This window comes from Barbus barbus (assembly GCF_936440315.1).
Source record: "Barbus barbus genome assembly, chromosome: 15".
NCBI lineage: Eukaryota > Metazoa > Chordata > Actinopteri > Cypriniformes > Cyprinidae > Barbus > Barbus barbus.
Window position 1 is genome coordinate 14,966,991 of NC_136743.1, and position 18,925 is coordinate 14,985,915.

The 18,925-nt window shown below is 36.0% G+C and overlaps 1 protein-coding gene across 1 annotated transcript; it reads left to right on the plus strand.

Moving 5' to 3' along the window:
* Window positions 1–1,617: 1,617 nt before the first annotated feature.
* On the plus strand, window positions 1,618–18,925 carry LOC306880769 (uncharacterized protein C10orf67, mitochondrial-like). The gene is made up of 16 exons (XM_079434517.1): window positions 1,618–1,837; window positions 1,990–2,110; window positions 2,816–2,959; window positions 3,035–3,109; window positions 3,242–3,364; window positions 6,282–6,420; window positions 7,258–7,316; window positions 7,408–7,473; window positions 10,649–10,714; window positions 13,772–13,831; window positions 13,908–13,987; window positions 14,053–14,118; window positions 14,191–14,278; window positions 15,897–15,980; window positions 16,058–16,139; window positions 18,648–18,925. Exons 1-16 carry the CDS (start codon window positions 1,752–1,754, stop codon window positions 18,689–18,691), a joined length of 1,383 nt encoding a protein of 460 aa, XP_079290643.1. The 5' UTR covers window positions 1,618–1,751; the 3' UTR covers window positions 18,692–18,925.

Sequence of the window (18,925 nt, forward strand, 5' to 3'; positions counted from 1 at the left end):
CAGAGCCAAAAAAAAAAAAATCAACACTATTAGCCCTTTCCTCTATACTGAGGAATACACAGATTAATTAAAGGGCCATATTGGCTTGCCCCAGGGCAGACTCTTACAGTACAAGCAACGCTGTCTACGAGGGGGAGGGGACATACCTAGAGTCTGCTGTTGTGACTGCTTCGCTCAGGGTACGGTTTACAGCATGCATGGGAGTATATTTCAGTATTGGGGATTATGCTGTTTAAGCAGACTCAAAGAGATTATGCCATCTAGACAGACTATGGTAGACTAATCTATTTTAATGGACTTTTCCTTGTCTGAAAATGAAGAGTGGGCTTTGTGATTAGACACATGAAAGTGCACAACAGTCCCCTAAAATATATTAAGGAGGTAAACCCAGTTCATTTGAAGTCTGTTGTCTGTCTTCAGTCTGAGATATGAATTGACTAGAATTACTTAATAAACACAGAGACCTAGTTGTCTGCTGTCATGGTGAATTAGGAGAGCTGTTTAGAGCTAATCAAGGGTAATAGGCTTCCGAATTTCACTTGTAATTTCATTTGTCAGGATCTGTTCTGCTAACAAGTGGATCCAGAAGATTTAAACTAATTTAATGCTTTTAATATATGATCAGTAAGATCAAAGAAGTTTCTTAAGCTCATCAAGGCTGCATTTATTTGATCAAAAATATGTGAAATATACATTATAATAGATAATAACAGTTTGCTATTTTAATATAATTTTAAATATTATTTATTCCTGTGATGTTAACCTGAATTTTCATCAGCCATTACTCCAGTCTTCTAGTATCACATGATCCAACAGAAATCATTCTAATATGCTAATTTATTATCAATGTTGGAAACTGTTATGTTGCTTAATATTCATATATTTTTTTGGAACGTGATACTTTTTTCAGGACTCTTTGCTGAATAAAAAGTAAAAATGAACAACATTTATTTAAAATAGAAATCTTTTGTAGCAGTATAGGCCTACATTAACGTTCAAAGGTCTGCGGGCAGTAATTTATTTTATTATATTTAGAAAGAAATTAATATTTTAGTCAGCAATGATATGTTAAACTGAATAAAAATTGAACAGACTTACATTGTTACAGTAAATTAAATAAAGTAAATTTATGATTCTAGAAGCTTCAACTGTATAATCTTATGTTTTGATAGGTTTTAAGAGTTTTCAGTTTTTGATTGTGTTTAAACTCTATCCATTAGGCCACGGGGCAGTCGTGGATAGAGAGTCGAACTTGTAACCTGAAGGTCGTGGGTTCGAGTCTCAGGCAGGGATTGTAGGTGGGGGAGTGAATAACCAACACTCTCTCCACCCTCTATACCACTACTGAGGTGAGACCCTTGAGCAAGGCACCGAACCCCCAACTGCTCCCCGGGCGCCTCAGCAATATTGGCTGCCCACTGTTCCGGGTGTATATTCACTACTGTGTGTACACTTGAAATTCCGAGGATGGGTCACCATACTTGGCCACATTTTTTTTGCATTTTAATTAAGACTGTTTAATATATTATTAATAACTCTTTTAATTAATTTTATTGATAATAATAATTAGGTTATTTAAAAAATAATATTGTGAAACGACTGTATCCTACAGAGTCCAGCACAAAACGGCTCAGGTTACAGTGAGAGTCGTTGGCTTCCTGTTAAGTTTCTGTTGCCACGGTAACCGTTTTTAGCGCAGCCGAAATCTGTAGTCAAACATTATAGCGTTTTATGTCCCAGAGTTTGGATTCATGGACGTTATCGAAAAGAGAATAGACAGCATTGCGGATGAAGCCGAGGAGGAGCTGATTTCAGAAGAGATTAAGGAAATACGTCGGTAAGAATTTCTGCTCTCTTGCAAACAAGCTTTAACGTTGCCGAAGACCTCCAGAGCCAAGACCAACTTTCCGGTGAACTATGCTAAACTAATCTGTTCAGTAGCGCAGGTTTTGCACTTAATTTCATCACACGGTCTTTCTGTCTCTTCAGATATGCTCTGTCAAACCAGCTGAGGGCAGGATTTTTTGGACAAGATGCCTGTGTCCAAACTGACGAGTCAGAGCTGCCAAATATAAAGATACTCGCTGCCAACACTGCAGAGCTTATGAAGGTGTGTATCTGCTTCCACTAGATAAATAGTCCCTTATATTGGCCAGTTTAGTCCGTTCATAGAACTTTTTATTAACCACAAAAATAAGAAGCAGCCAGTCTGTCAGCTATCAATCAATCTTTGCAGCTTATCTTTATAAATGCAAGTTTGCCTTGCCTTAAAAAAAGGCCCACAGAAAGCTGCTATACTCAGTGCATTCCGCCAGATATGCTCAGTGAACTCATTCATGCTACTGCCTTTTCATCTTATTAGTTCAAGATTCTTCTAACTTTAGCTTTGAGTGGCCTCACTGCGGGCCGCCTAGGTCACCCGCTGAGAGGGCATATGATGGCTTTGTGGTGAAGAACAGTGCCTTCACAAGGAATCCTCTAGCCTGCAGAGTTAAACATGTTGATTAGCAGGCTTGCAGCCGAATAAATGCTTGACTAAATGCATGTTCTAGTTCCATCACAAAAATTACTTTATTTGTGGTTGGGAAGGAAATGTAACCTAACCTTCCTATTGAAAAAGCAAGAAAGACAAAAGGAAAGTAACGTTACTGAATGAATAGAAGCAAGTTTTTGTTTATGTTATCATTTATTTATTCGCCAGACGTTTTGTCCAAAGCATCTTAACAGTCTTTGATGAGTTGGATATACTGTATAAACCCTAACCTTGGTGTTGCTAGTGCCATATTATTCTTTAACGTGTTTGATTGCATCTCAGGAAATGAACATGTTAAAAGAAGACACTGAAAAGAAACTGAAAATAATACGTTTGCAGTATGAGACCAAACTGCAGGACGAATCTGATGCCCTTTATGCAAGTATGAATGATAAAATCAAGAATTTAGAGAACTGCCACAAAGAGGTTTGTACACAATGCTGCTTATTTCATAAGCAATAAGTCATTTTTCTACTCTATTAATGTCTGTTTTATTTTAAGAAATTATCTGTTCTTCGGAGAAGCTATCAGCAGCAGCTCTCAGATGCTATGCAGGTGACCAAAACCAGCTATAAGGTAAGCTTTTAATAGATTTATAATATCAACTAACATATTGCAAAAAGTATGTTTGTTTTAATTTGATAATTAATTTGAAAGTTCACAATTAATCTTTCATAATGAAATCTTGCACGGCCCAAATTTTACAAGAATAAAGAAGAGATGGATCTGGTTTGTGATGTTACTGATGGAAGAGTAAAGGACCTTCTGGATGAGCTTCAGGAGAAGAACTTGAAGATTGAGTGGATGGTTGAACAGCTAAAGAAATATGAGGTACAGACTCAGTGCCAATAATCAGTTTAATTTGTTTCAAATATAGCCCTGTATGTATGCATCTACACAATGAAGCAATGTGAAAGAATCAGTATGCAAAAAAGGGGTACAAACAGAATGTTGTGAAAATGTGCAAAATAATGCATATACTGTTAAAAAGGTTGGGCCTGGTAAGATGTTTTTGAAATAAGTCTCTTATACTCACCAAAGCATTTTTTGATAAAAAAATACAGTAAAAACAGTAATATTGTGAAATATAATCCCATTCAAAATAACAGTTTTCTATTTTAATACAATTTTAAATGCAATTTATTCTTGTTTTGGCAAATCAAAATCATTACTCCAGTCTTCATTGTCACATTTGGTGCTTAAGAAACGTTATTGTTATTAATGTTTAAAACAGTTGTGCTGCTTAATTATTTTGTGGAGACTGTGATACATTTTTCATGATTCTTTTATAAATATTAATTGAAAATATGTAAAACTTAAGAAAAATTGTAGCGCTCCAAAAAGGAAAAAAGAAATCCTTTTGCTGTAGGTGCGTACTTGAAAATGAACACGAAGGCAGCTAGCTGCACACTGAATCTGCAAACTTTCAACACATTGTGTTGAAACGTTTACTTGCTTGTGTCCACTTGTTTTTTACTTACATGTATTCTGCACTTTTTGCGCGATGGAATTTATTAAATAAAAAAATGTTTTTCTAAACTTTTTCAGTCTGTATTGGATTCAGTGTGCGGCTAGCTGCCTTCGTGTTCATTTTTATTAATTTAAAATAGAAATCTTTTCTAACATTATAAATTTAATGTGTCCTTGCTGAATTAAATAATAAATTACAATTGTGTTTATTTTCTGCATATTTGTATTTTATGTTCAGTATTTTCTGTTTTTGTTCTTTTTTTGATGGCAGCCTTTGCGCTGAAGCATTGCTTGGCCAGTAGTGCATTTATCTTTAATGATGTCAATATGATTCTTGATTGCTTAAATGTCATCCAGCTTGTGTTGTTATTGACCAGCAGGATGGTAATTATTGTTTAGTGGCCTGCTCTATTATAGCCTGAAGTGCACTTGGGAGTGGCCCGACCCCATGGCTGTACACTAATAAGCAGGTTCTTGCGTTCCACAAAGTGAAATCAATTACTCACCTTTATGCCCTTGCGAAAGAGGTTTACATGCAACATGAATGAGCTATCAGGTGCCAATAAGTGAGGTGTCTATTATTGGCCTTTTTAATAGGCTGCCCCTCTCACTCCGCCTCAGAGAGTTATCTCTCACCCTTAGTGTCTGAGCTCTGTCCAACCAAAAGGGCTGCTTGTGTAGGCAGATGGTCGGGAGAACGGCCATACAAAACCTGCCACTCAAAGTGTAACAAATGAGTGCAGCCCGGCGGAGTTTGAGCTTTGTTCATTGTGCTAATGAGAACTCTCACGCCCACAGGAGAGATGCATGGCTAATCACCTGTAGTTCTGTTACTGCAGCAGATGGTGGAGCCAGAGTTAAAGGTTGGGGTGTTCAAACAGGGCAGGAAGGTGATCCTTTTTAAAACATCTAAAACATCTTTTTGAGGAGGAAAAATTAGCCTCAGTGTCTATGAACAAAAGTTAATACTGTCTCCCTAGAAGATGACAGGAAGGAAGCCTGAAGTGTGGGTGATATTGGCTTAGGTGACCACCCAGTATGGAGTCATATTTCTGTCATGCTAGATGCACCGATGCACATTCCTATTAGTGATAGAGTAATCCTGGTCTGTGACATGTACATCATCATCATCATCATCTGACCGTCACACTTTGGGAGTCTCATTCATAACATATGGCTCTTCATTCTGGGATTAAATCTATAGTAAACAATCGTCAACCCTATGCAAGATGTCATAAACTGAAGCATTTAATTAATTCTGTGTGACTAAAACGATGCTGTGATTTATAATCTCAAGGTACAAAAGCTGGGATGGTACCTTTTTCAACCCTACATTAAATGTACATAAGGATATATGTTGTCAAGGCTCTTTCGAGATAATCCCAAACGTGACGAAAAAGGAAGGCCGCCAAACATCAAATAAACTTATAGCAATCAAAATCTCTTTATGATTGCAATTTACTTTCTTTATGAATGAGTGAGAGGGAGAGAGAGACAGAGTGAATAAAGTGGGAAAAAAGAAGAAAACCCTTTGAAAGACTTTGAACGCCTGCACAATCTTAAGTGTGACAGGCATGCAAAAGCCCTGTTAATGTTCGGGGCATGAATGGTTGCTGCGGTACAAAGTAGAGGGCCAACTGCGTGGATATCACAGGAACCTGATGGGCTCCATGCGGCTCCCAGTCTGCAAACTTCAGCGCGTTGACATGTGATGTGATCCTGGTGACACTGGCAGCGCTGCTACTGAGGGACAGCACAAAGGCAACAAGCCCCCCCGGGAAACTGTGCTCTCTGCGAACCCCCTGGGGCTGCTCAGCCATCCTCCAATCGCCCCCCTCACGGCCCGGCTCTGCTGAGCTTGTTAGAAAGCAGAGCCCAGACTGTGGGTGGATAGGCCCCAGCTGCCTTCCTTGACTTCCAGAATAAATTGACCTGAATGACAGGGGCACACAAACAGTATGATATGTATTATTCCTGTCAATAAAAATGTCCCCATGAATTATGGGCTTTGTATGTAATGTACTGCCGTCTTTCTTCCGGGTGAGAAGAAAAGGCCGAAAGAGAGAAGAGGAGAAAAAAAAGAGATCGCCCTCTTCTAAATGTGTTTGCTTTTTTTGTTTCTCGCTTTTTATTATTCAGGGGGAAATGGTAGGAGGCAGAAAGTTGTACGATTGCTTTGTGCCTGAATGGCATTCATATTTGCCACGCAGCTTGAGCGGCGTGGCTTTTGTTTTGTGCTGTAAAGGGAAAGTTAAAAAGGACTTGTGTCATTTTTCAGATCGGCTCTGAGGGAGCAGAGGACCCCGAGAAAAGCAGACTGAAGTCAGAGAATGAAAAGCTAAAAGATAACATTGACTCGTTGCACGTCGAGCTGGAAGAAATTCACAGAGTTCTGGAATCCAAAGAGCAGAGGCTGGGTAACATGTCACATTTTAATTCCTTTTTTGATAAACCACACACAAAAAAGTGTGCTTGAATTTTTTTAAATGCTTTTTGGGACAAAAACAAACATTTGTCACAAATGCTTGTTTTGGAAACATAGACACATTCTCTTATCTTTCCCGGTGTGTGAGGTAGTTAGCATTCAGAACGCAATGTTTGAGGACACTTGTCAGACCATAGCTATCATCTCACACTCTGTGAGAGTCTGTGAGGAGAAAGCAAACACAAGACAGGTGTATTCTCAAGGGTCAGGCCTTTATCTCTCATAGTGTTTGAGATTCATTCATTGCTTATGTAACTTTGGTAACTGACTGAGTATTTTACGCCACTGCTTTTTGTGATTACGCATGAACACATCGGTTTTTAAAATCTTCCAAAACAACATATCATCCATTTCATTGGAACATAAACTCTGTTTATGTGTCCCCATTCAAAATGTGAAGAATCATCTGCTAAAACGTTTTGCATTGGCTGTGACTAAAGATAAGAGCTGTTCAGGTCTTAAGTCTCTATGGAAATAAAAGCACTTGGGCACTAACACTTGGCCCTTGAACTTAGTGGCTTGTGTTTGGTCAGTGCATGTGAGTGGATGTGTCAGCAGCAATGCACCAGGTCAGAAGTTTGTCAGGACCCTGAGCCAGAACAGGTCACGCAGGCCAAGAAAAGATGAACAAAGATGAGTGGATGTCCTGTCGTTGAGCTCCCAGTATCAGCCTTTGTTTCTCTTTTTGTGAAAAGTTGTGGGAGTGAATATTGGACTGGGTCTTTTTTTGTGTTCTCTCTCAAATGTTCCCTCTTTCTTCTGTCTGTAGCTCTGGATTTGGCACAGTTAAAATCAGAGGCTGAGGACAGCAAAAAAGCCCTTCAAAAGGTATTATATAGTACACAAAAATGTCAGAAACATCCTTATGTGCTCATAGCATTTGTTTTATTTAAAACACTTTCATTTCATTTTATTGCAGGTGACAGGTGAACATGAGCAGCTAAAAATGCAGTTAAACCTTGAAATAGAAAGTGGCAGAGAAAAGGTGAGGTTTTTTACTCTTGTTAAAGGATTATTCAGCTTAAACTAATTTATATAGCACCATTAAACACAACAATTGTTGACCAGTGTGGTGTACAGGAAGTCCAAAGATTGTCAATAGAAACATACAAAAAATTCTAGGTTCAGTACTAGTTAAGCTCAATCATAATGTTGATTGCCACAAAAAAAAATTCAACTTGTGCATTGTTTTCTTTAAAAAAAAAAAAAAAACATATATTGCACACACAATGAAAGTAAATGGGGCCAATCGGTAAACATTAAAATGTTCACCTTTTTAAAAGTTGCAAAAAATGCATTTTAACATGATTTCACACTGTAAAAAAAGATTTTTCAAAGTTGCAAATAAAACAAAGATGTTTCACAAGAAAATATTTAATATTATCTACTTCTAAATGTCAGATTTAATTCAATGTGTAATTTGCATTTTCTTTGTAATTGTTTGTGAAATTTACTAGCAATTTATGAGTGAAAATAGTTTTTACACCAGTTTCTAAAACAAAATAGTATACTTACATTTTCTGTGTAAAGTTATATATTATATAATTATTATTCACTTATTATAATTAATTGTTTTATTATATTATAATAATATTATATTATATTAATATATTTTATTACAATTAATCATTTTCTGTGTAAAGGTATATATTATATAATTATTATTTAAGTATTATAATTAATTATTATTATTATTGTTATTGTTATTTATATTTTACTACTTTGCTGCTATGTATGTTTATTAAGTTTTAGCAGAAAAGTCTAAATTATGAGCTTCACATTTATGCTATGACATTTTTAAATAATTGGCCCCATTCTCTTCCATTACATACACTGGTTTTCCTGTTTCTCCCAAGAAACAATTCTCCTTACCAGAAGTGGTTACTGTGTGACATCTAAGATAAAGGGTAGCATACAGTATGTGAGGTTTACAGCCTAGACAATGTTGTCCCTCATAATTTTGCATGTTTTACCCGTGTGAGCTGAGAGAAGCATGCCAGTGGAGCAAATTACCATGAATTAAATACTCTGCAGCAACTGGTGCATGAGGGAGCACTAAATTATTTTATGATATGTGATCAAGCACAGCTGATGATATGAAGCACCGAGCTGACATTGTAGCATGTTAATATTGGTAAAACATTTGGTGAATGGACGTGGCGCAGCGTTTTTGACATGTATTGATATAGTATTGTTTATTTAGTGTTTTATCTTTTGTGCAGTAAAGATGAAGTGTGTGTGAAGTAGCACTGTGTGGTGTTAAGATTGGGGCCATGCCAGAGTTTATATTATTGCACTACAGTAAGAAACCATGTGGTCAGAGTGCTTTGTTGTGCATTTTGAATGCGCTCTAAGTTGGACTGCTGCCTTGTATTCATAAGTCAGAACTCACATGTCAGCCAATCGCTTTATTTTACCATCCAAACCTTTAAATACAATTTTAAATATTTAAAAACAGAATCTTTCATTTACATACTTAAACAGTTTTATAGACAAAGTGTATTCAAGCACTGGTTAGCAAGTATCACTTTACACAGCGTATGCGGTTGATTGCGAGGAACGATATGCACCAAGTTTGCTACACAATGGCTGGAATTAAAATATGAACACAGAGGACAACGTAAAAAGAGTGTGAAAGACTCTATGGTACTCAGCCATTGAATTCGGCCACACAGAATCTAGAAGGTTAAAAGTCTCCCTCTGGCCTTGCAGGGTTGCTGGGAGACAAGCAGCAAGGGTCCTGTCAAAGCTGGCATAATTTACCCTGCAATCAAACACTCATATTAGCACAGCTCTTCAGCAGAGTAAAGAACTATGCATACAGATGTTTATTATTGTCACTTGTTGCTTGTTAGTTAGTTAGTTTACTTTAGGTTTATATTAATGCAGTACAACTAAAGCATATGCACAAAAAATCTACTACAAGACCATAGGAAAGGAAACAAATATATTTTTTAAAAGTATAGAAGAAATATGTGTATATTTTCCAAATATGCTCATATGTATCACATATATGCATTTTTAATGACATAGTGATTTGATTACTACAAAGCTCACCACTTAAAATTAATTGTTGAAATTAATATGAAAATGTTCTGCAATGCACATTTTTATTAAAGTTTTTTTTATTTGAATATTTTCAATATGTATTGAATATATTACTATTATACTCATATGCATAATTTAATATACATATATACTGTATGATACAGTTTTAATCACTTGCATTCATTGAAAAAAAACTTTAAACATAAAAAACATAAACTCAAGTTCTGCAGTGCAGACAGTTTTTTTTTTAAATGAAGAAATGTTTTAATTGTAATATTTTTATTTTTTATAATTTACTATTATACTAATATACCATGATATAGTTTTTAATTACATATTTATGTTACAGTATATTTGTTTTTTAAAATCTTTTCTTTCTTTCTTTCATTTTTATTTTTTAAGTGTTTTATAATAGAGAGTTATATTAGTTTCAGATCAATAATTTTCTTCCGACTCTTCACATAATACTGAGTGGCCACAAAACCTGGTAGGGCCAGGAAAGAGACTAATGGAGCAGGTGGTGGCCAAACACACTCCATGTAGAAGCCCTGGTTAAAACCACTAATGAAGACCTCCTTAATGTTGTTTGAGCCACCGGGAGAAAAGGATTATCCATATTTAGTGTAGCAGTTTAGATTGGCCTCTTTTCAGTCTTGCACCCTTTGTTGAGCCACCCCTTTGTGCTGTGACTGACAAACTCAATGTTAAGGTCTTGCATGGTGGCTATGCATAAAAATGTAGAGTGAAAAAATGACGTTTTGAAAAAATGACGTATTTCTCCACTTTATTTTGGTGACTTTGATCAATGGAGCAGAACATTTTTTTCTATAGCCAGAAGGCTGCAGGAAAGACCTATAATGAGAGGCTGAAGCCCAGGCCAGAGTGGAGTGTGAAGCTCAGCTGGGTGCAAGCTTCGCCTCTGTGAAAAGACACCCAAATGAACCACACAACTGCACTTGTCAACAGCACTATTGGCTGACCACTTCTGAAGTTTTAACCTGGGTGTAAATATCCAATAAACCTTTGGATGGTTGCAAATAAGCAAACAACATGAAGTCTGACCTACTGTCCACTCTCATTTGTGACATAAATTTTTTTATCATCTTTTGCAGATAAAACAGTTAAAAGAGGAAACGGAGAAAGAAATTGCATGCATTGAAGCCTTACGCATGAAGGAGGTGAGTATGAGACCCAGCTGAACGCATGCTCAGTTACGGCACGGACTTGACATAAGTCCTATCTGTCTCAGGATGTTTGGAGGTCTTGAACCCTTGACCAGTGGACGGTCTTTCCATTACCCCAGACATCAGTGTCCTAAAACAAAGACAGAGGATAAGGTGCACACGCAGTGTCCAAGTTATATCGATTTTAGCCATGAGTCTGCAGTTAAAATTCAACCCGTACCAACAGTGAAATGCATTCATTAACAGCCCTGAGTGATGGATGGAAGTGCAGATCTTTTTCTTTTTTCATGGAAAACACATCAAAAAAAATTCTGTCACAGATGTGAATTATAACCTTGCTAAATTCACAATTCAAGCTATTTATGTTTATGTACACTTCTGTCAGTATAATTTTATTTGATAATGTTTTTCGCACCCAAATACTATCTTTCAAAAGTTTAGGTTCAGTAAGAATTTTATTTATTTTTTTCAATTCCAAAAGGATGCATTAAATTGATCAGAAGTGATGGGAAAGAAATTTCTTTTGAACCTTCTGTTCATCAAAATATTCTGAAAAAAATATATGTATATGTATCACAGTTTCCAGAAAAAAAAAAATCTAAAGTGGAACAACTGTTTTCAGCATTGATAACATTGACAAAATCAGCCTTGCCATAACATAAATAAATTACATTTTAAAATATATAAAAAATCGAAAACAGCTATTTTAAGTTGTAAAACATATGTTGCTATTTTATATATTATACAGTATTTATATGTATTATTTTTCTTATAATTATTATATATTATAATGTAGCATGCGATATTACATTTATTGCATACATTGAAATTTTTATATAATGCTATATCCAGTGCTAATCTTACATACCTTTTAATGAACACGCTATATGATATTAGCTTATGAAGCTGATCCTAAAAGTGGCCAAAACATCCAGGCTTCTTACATATGCTTCCCCTTTTTTTATTTGCTTGTTCATTGCTTGTTAAGGCTCTGTTGGATGGGAAGGGTGAGGTTAGAGTGGAGGGGGGGTCAGTACGATGACTCTGTCAACATGGTGACCGCACAGAGGCGGCCGAGGAGGCGCTCAGCGCCTAGCAGAGGGTGGAATGTGGCATGCAGCTGACACAACACAGTGACAGGCTGGAGTGGGTGATGGGGTACAGCTGAATAGAAGTGGACAATGAGCCCGGTTTAAAGTCCACTTCATAAAGGGCACCCTTACAATGAGCTTGGCCACTGTAGAGGCTAGTTATTATGGAAATGTGTGGAACTCTTATCTTTTTATAACGCCCAAGCCTCGATCTTAACTGGCACGTGCCTGGCCCTCTATAGACACTGACTCAAACTTATGTACAATGCGCAAACAGTTTGGCAAACAATCTTGACAAAGATCTATAAACGTAGGGTCTGTGCTTGAATTATTAGAAATACTATATTTCAAAATCAGGTCATTTTAGAACAAATTTTCTTATCCAATTACACAATAACTTTCAAACATTTAGGGTCAGTAAAAAATGTATTTGATATATTAATATGTTTATTCAACAACAATATATTAAATTAATCAAAAGTGACTTTCAAGGGATTTATAATGTGACAAAATAAATCTATTTCTTTAATAAAACAGTAAACAAATACATTTTAAATAAAGATAAAACATGCTGTTTTTAAACTTTCTATTCATCAGAGAATCCTGAAAAAAAGTATCACACTTTCCACAAAAGTATTAAGCAACTGTTTTCAACATTGATAATAATAATACATGATCGTTGAGCACCAAATCAGCATATTAGAATGATTTCTGAAGGATCATGTGACTGAAGACTGGAGTATTGATTGCAGAAAATTAAGCTTTGCCATCACAAGAATAAATTACATTTTAAAAATATATTAAAATAGAAACAGCTATCTTATATTGAATAATTTTTTCACAATAATACTGTTCTTCATTAAGATATTTCATACAATTCAAGATAAACTTTTCTACAAGTGTACATGGAATCTATCAAAACATCTCACAAGGTTGTTCGTCAGTTGAATGATCTGTATTCTAGGTCTAAACTGTAAACGTGCATCCATCAAACTAGCAAGGAAACAGACTGAAGTGTAGCATGCCTTCATTAGTGTCTGTTCTCAAAGCAGAGTACTTCAGAGGCCTTACACAACTCACTATCATATTGTCACAAATCAACACCTACTCCTTTTTGCACACAATGGCTCTTTGAACAATCTGGCAAGGAAACTTTCTTTCTCCCATGCTTTGTTTTCTTTGGTTAGAATGAAAAAAAAGGGTAGACTGACATCCTTTCTGTGTTGGGTTAGACTAACAACACACTCTGCACCCACTCTTACTAAGAGACACTTAAAAAGGGAATCCCACGTTCTGTTAGGCCTTTTTGGGGGAACATGGGTGGAAAAGTGGATGTCCGAGCTGACCTGAGGTGACCTGACCTTAACACTGCTCTGAACGTATGCACTCAATCAGCCAACATGACATTCCACAAAGCTGTGTCAGGCCTTGATTGGACATGCCACACAAAGTGGACATTTGGTGTTAAAATGACCCTTTGTGAGCGACGGATTGATATAATGACACAGAATATGGCTCTCCATTTAAATCACCATTGGAAAAACAGATAAAGCTCCAAAGCTACTTCCTTTCTTCTCAGCTGAGGTGGACCGGCATTCCACAATGAAACCGGCACATGAAACTTGTTCCCAGATTCAGTGATTTAAACTTTCTTTCTTCTTTGAAACACAAAAGATGATATTTGGACCCTATTGACATTCATTATATGGCCAAAAAAACACTGAGACATCTCTCAAAATATCTTCTTTTACGTTAAATAGAACACATAACTAATACAGGTTTAGAACAACATGAGGATGAGTAAATGATGACAGATTTGTAATTTTTGGATTGTACAGTAATGAAAACACAAGGAAGCAAAAGTAGAATTTTATTAGTATTCCTTTATTGCCATACAAATTCTATACAGTAAGGCATCATTGAAATTTTAGGATGTGTTTTGTGATTCTCCTGTTGTCAGAAAGCTGCCATTGGAAAGAAGCTTGAGAAGCAGAAGCCAGCAGAAACTACAACCATGGAGGTACCCTTCACTTTGTTCAAGTGGAACTACATGCATACATAAACATATCTGAATCTTAGCTTTATTTTTCCTTCAGCTTGCTGGGGATACAGAGTTGGCTCAAAAAAATAAAGAACTTAGACACACTGAAGCAATGCAGAAAAAGGAGATTGAAAGGTAAAATAAAATACTTCTTCTTTCCAATGCCCTCTGTTGATCTTATCGTTTCTTAATGTTATCAGGCTCAGCAAGCAATTGTGCATGTCCAATCAGGTGTGGGAAAAGAAGTTTGAGATTTTAAGACAGAGGTACACCACAACTCTAATTGCTTTTTCAACTGACTCCATGAGCTCTTCTACATTGACTATTTCTCTCTTAAGTTTCCATGCCATCAAGGATGAGATGTTCTTGCGGCAGACATTGCAGCGGCAGGAAGCCATTCTGCACAATGCCTCAGTCAGCTTTGCGGTCAGTCCCTTCTCTGAGAGTGCTACAGTTTTGTCCAATTTGAATAAATATGCCCTTCCATGATATTTACACCAAAACATGTCTTTTTCTTCATCAAAGCTGATCTTACCACACTGAAAGAGGGCAGGAGCTTTAATCACTGATGAATTAAAGCTGTTAATGAAATCTGCACCTGTGGCCTGTCCCGCACACACACAGAGCACATATACAGTAGAGGTTAACCCAGAACAGACTTTAACAGGTGCACGCACATTAAGCCCCTCATCTCTGGCCTCAATTTGTGAGGGCTGATGAATATGCATAAGTTTTGTTTTTGTTTTGCGCTGCACCCCACACCCCATTTACCAGGAGGACAAACGCAACTCAAATCACCTCGTTGAGGCCTGCCTGTGCCGGATGTCATTTATTACACAAATAATACACATGAAAACAGCTTAGAAAGCCTTAAAAAAGGACATATACCCAATGTTTACCACTATATATATAGTATTTGTATCATGTATATTACATTTAAAAGTTTGAAGTTTTTTTTTTTTTACTGTTTATGAAAGAAATCTCTTATGCTCACCAAGGCTGCATCTGTTTGGTAACAAATAGAGTTAAAACAGTATAATATTGTGAAACATTATTGTAATATAAAATAACTGTTTTTCTGTTTTAATATATTTCAAAATGTAATTTATTCCTGTGATGGCAAAGCTGAATTTTAAGCAGCCATTGCTCCAGTTTTAAGTCACATGATCCTTTAGAAATCATAATGCTTATTTGGTGCTCAAGTAATATTTCTTATGATTATCAATGCCTAAGTTGCTGATTAATATTTTTGTGGAAACTGCAATGGCTTTTTTAAAGATTATTTAATGAATAGAAATTCAAAAGAACAGCATTTAATTGAAAGAGTAATTTTTGTAACATTGAATAAAAGTTTTATTTTTTTAAAAGCTTACAGAAATCCAAACTTTTGAATTATTGTGTGCATACAGTACATGTATGAGTTACTTCACTCTAATTTATGGGGATAAATTTGTCCCAAGAAGTTAGCTAAATCTGACAAATCCTCCATTTGGGGACATCTGGTGATGTAAAATGAAAATGTAAATATAGCAAATAAATGTATTTTTTTAATTGTAAATGTGCAAAGTTTTCTGTTAGGGTGTGAATTTTGATTTGTATGTCATATTTATGATCAACTGTAAAACAACAGAGGTCTACGATATTTCTGCATTTAGATTGGCGAAGTAAATATGCGTGTTTGTGTCAGGACCAAATTTGGTCACACTTTAGTTATGGGACAAATTCCTAATTTGCTGATTATTAATAGTTAGTAAGCAAGTTTAGGTATGGGGTAGGGTTAAGGTATCTTAAATGTGGTCATGCAGAATATGTGCTTTATAAGTACTAATAAACAGACAATATACTAGTAATATGCATGTTAATAAGCCGGTGAGAATTGGTTCCTAAACTAAAATGTTATTCAACATTTTTATAAAAGGTTTTCATGATTTAGAGTTTGGGTTGGAGTTTAGCAAGTATCATGACCTCTGTATTTCCTCACAAATAGAGTAAAACCAACATGTGTATGAAAACTGGAGACATTTCAGATGTCTTTTTCTTGCAGATAGATGCTTCTTGCTCACCACGGCAGAAGAGTCCAGCAGACAGTACTTTTAACAGGCTGGGCTATAGTAATATGGCTCCTTTGGTAAGAAACCTTTCAACTGACAACTGTTCTGGTTTTGGTGTGATGGACTTGAAGCTTAAATGTCCATCTGATATAAGCCACGTATAGGTGCTGGAGGCCAGCAGAAGATGGACATCAGCCTACAGAGTGAGAGAGGAGCAGATGCTCTTCCTGGATTAGGTTAGTGCATGACCACCTGAAAGACATAACAACACAGACCAATAACTAAAACATCTAATTTAACCTGTCCTCAAATTCACCACATCAAAAAACATGTTCATAACGTGTTCAAAGATATTGATTTGACCAAACATATATTGGCAGTGACACATGAGGAGTAGGAATGAGAAATAATGGAGAGAGTTGTCTTGCCTCAGATACTTTTTAATCTCTCTTTTGCCTATTATTGACTTTCTGATGATTGGGATCTAGGTTAATGAGTTTAGCAGGCATGACTTGGCCAGATAACTGAAAGACTTAATACCCTCTGTCAATATGGAAGCTCTCAGACACAAATATCTGATGCACAGAAGCTAACTAATCAATCTGCCCAGATTACACTGCTATCCTGTCGGTGGATTTCAACAGGCCAGTAATCTTAGACAATAGATGAGTGTCATTGGTTTTGCATTGGTTCTTCTTTCTGCAGTGCATATATCTATACACTTAGAATGAATGTGATATTGTAATATATACACTTTTATATTTTATTAATTTTTGAATTATTTAATTTTGATTATTATTTTATTAAATTGCTCAAAAGAGAGTTTTCTTGAGCACAAAATCTGCATATTAGAATGAAGGATCATGTGGCATTGAGTAAATTCTTAAATTAAATTAGTAAAATGTTGCTATCATAGGAATAAATTACTTATGAAAATATATTAAATAGAAAACATTTATTTTAAATTGTAAAAATATTTCTCAGTATTATTGTTTTTATTGTATTTGGCTTTTACATCATGTCTAACCCTCTGCATATTTGCTTAAGTACTTGAGAAAAGCCTTGTACTTGCAGCCTTGCTCTGGGTGGATAGAGATGTCTACAGGCCATTGCAGTAGTTTATAGTGGGTCAGCATGAAGAGGGTCACTGGTCCTCTGTCCAGAGGGCCTGGCCAGTGACCTCTACAACTGCTAGCTGGCCCCTGTCTAAACCACGGGAATCCGGTCCATACATCACCACTGACACCCAATAATTGAGACACTGGAGATAAGGCACCAGCTACTGAGGGTCTTGACACTTGGAAAGAGTTGGCAAACATTGTTGTCACACAGCAGATTATGTTTATTCAGTGTGTCACCAATCTAAGTTGGTGTGAATAATTTCAAGCTTTTATGGCAAACGCACTTTTACAAGCTCTTGGTTGTACATATAAGCTAAGGCTGCCTGTTTGTCTGGTGAGCGGACTTGTTAGCTGAGCTTTATTCCTAAATTTGAATATTGTCTTCTAAAAATAATCAGATAAAAATGCCAATATGTTTGACTAAGGAAAAATATTCAAATTTTTATTTTAATTAAATGCTTAATATACTAAATATTAAACTTTTTAACCACATTGCGAACACTGTCAAAAAGAGTCAAACTTAAGCAGCATGGTAAAATTTCACTTTTTTTCTAAAAGATTTAAATGTCCCCTTTTTAATATGGCAAGTGCATGGCTTCAAAGTCATTCGGCAAATGATCAAAAGAAGAATACAAGACTGCTTGGACACAACTATAATAAATTTTGCCTTTTTTTTCATTTTGTTCATGAATACGTCTGGCCCATATGCTTTTCTGCAGAACTATTTGAAAGAGGCATTTACAAACCCAGGCCCACCACATTAAACACTATAACAATCTTCATTCATGGTAACTTATCAGACTCAATTAATCAACCGCAACAATGGCAATTCTGATGTGTTCAAGCAACCTGAAAGGCCTAGGTCAGCACTAGGGCATTCCTGAGCTTGACGATTTTTCTGCACGTAAAACTGCATATTCTGTCATCTGCCATTATTAAGACTCTTTTTACCTTAAATTTAGAGCCACACCCAATGAAATCAAATAATATGTGTTAGGAAAAATAAACAACTTTCAAAATGAACTTTCTGTTTCTCCCTCTCTGTTTTTTTTTTTTGTTTTTTTTTCTCTAAAAGGCTACAAAGCCCCGCAGTTGATAAAACGCCTCTCAGTCAGTCTCAAAGGAGCATGTCTTCTCTGCTGCAAAGTGAATGGTATTGTTATGGCTATTCCAGTGGGCTGAAAAGGGGTAACCACTGGTTTGATTCGGTTACACGGTGTGGTTAAGTTCTCCCTCCCACCGCCTTGGTGTCTATGGAGGGTCCATGACCTGTTTTGAATCGGCCAGGGAAATGTCATGTTGCCCCTCCCATGGGCAGTACTCACATTCACTTGATTGGTACAAAAAATGACTTGGGATGGTTAAAACCACAGTTTGTGCATCACAATTTATAAGTTCTCTAATATGAATGAAATGTATGATTTACTAGTGATATTCAGTTATATGACTGAATACTATGCACTACCTTGATTTAATTTAAAATAAAACTATTCATTTTGGACTTTTTTTGTGAAAGCCAACTTGTTTGGTGTATTTTAGATGTTTATTACATGTAAAAGATTCATTTTGATTTTCTTGGCATTGTGAAGCTTTTTGCTAATTGAGTGTTTTATGTAACTGCAGATCCCAAGTTGAGCGTGGCAGATGAGAAAGATGAAGAAGTATAAACTGGAGTTCTTTCTCCCTTTTCAAGAGGCAACCACCATAGGTTTTTGAAGTTCAAATCACATTTAAAACATGAAATGGCTTCGTCTGTGCACAGCTTGTTTTTGTCATTTCAAAACTTGATGATGGTATGAAACTTATTTATAAATCAGAAATAAAATAATGGAGTTGAGGAGCAGTCAAAGAGATTATGCAATATGGTGATGAGATTTATTAAAAATATATATTTGTGCATC

What these genes read in the sequence shown, in the direction of transcription:
- LOC306880769 (XM_079434517.1), top strand. Translation starts at nt 1,752, where the DNA reads ATGGACGTTATCGAAAAGAGAATAGACAGCATTGCGGATGAAGCCGAG. An exon ending in TAGAGAACTGCCACAAAGAG is followed by an intron (nt 2,960 to 3,034) that starts GTTTGTACACAA and finishes TTTTATTTTAAG; the next exon opens with AAATTATCTGTTCTTCGGAG. An exon ending in AGATGCTCTTCCTGGATTAG is followed by an intron (nt 16,140 to 18,647) that starts GTTAGTGCATGA and finishes ATGTAACTGCAG; the next exon opens with ATCCCAAGTTGAGCGTGGCA.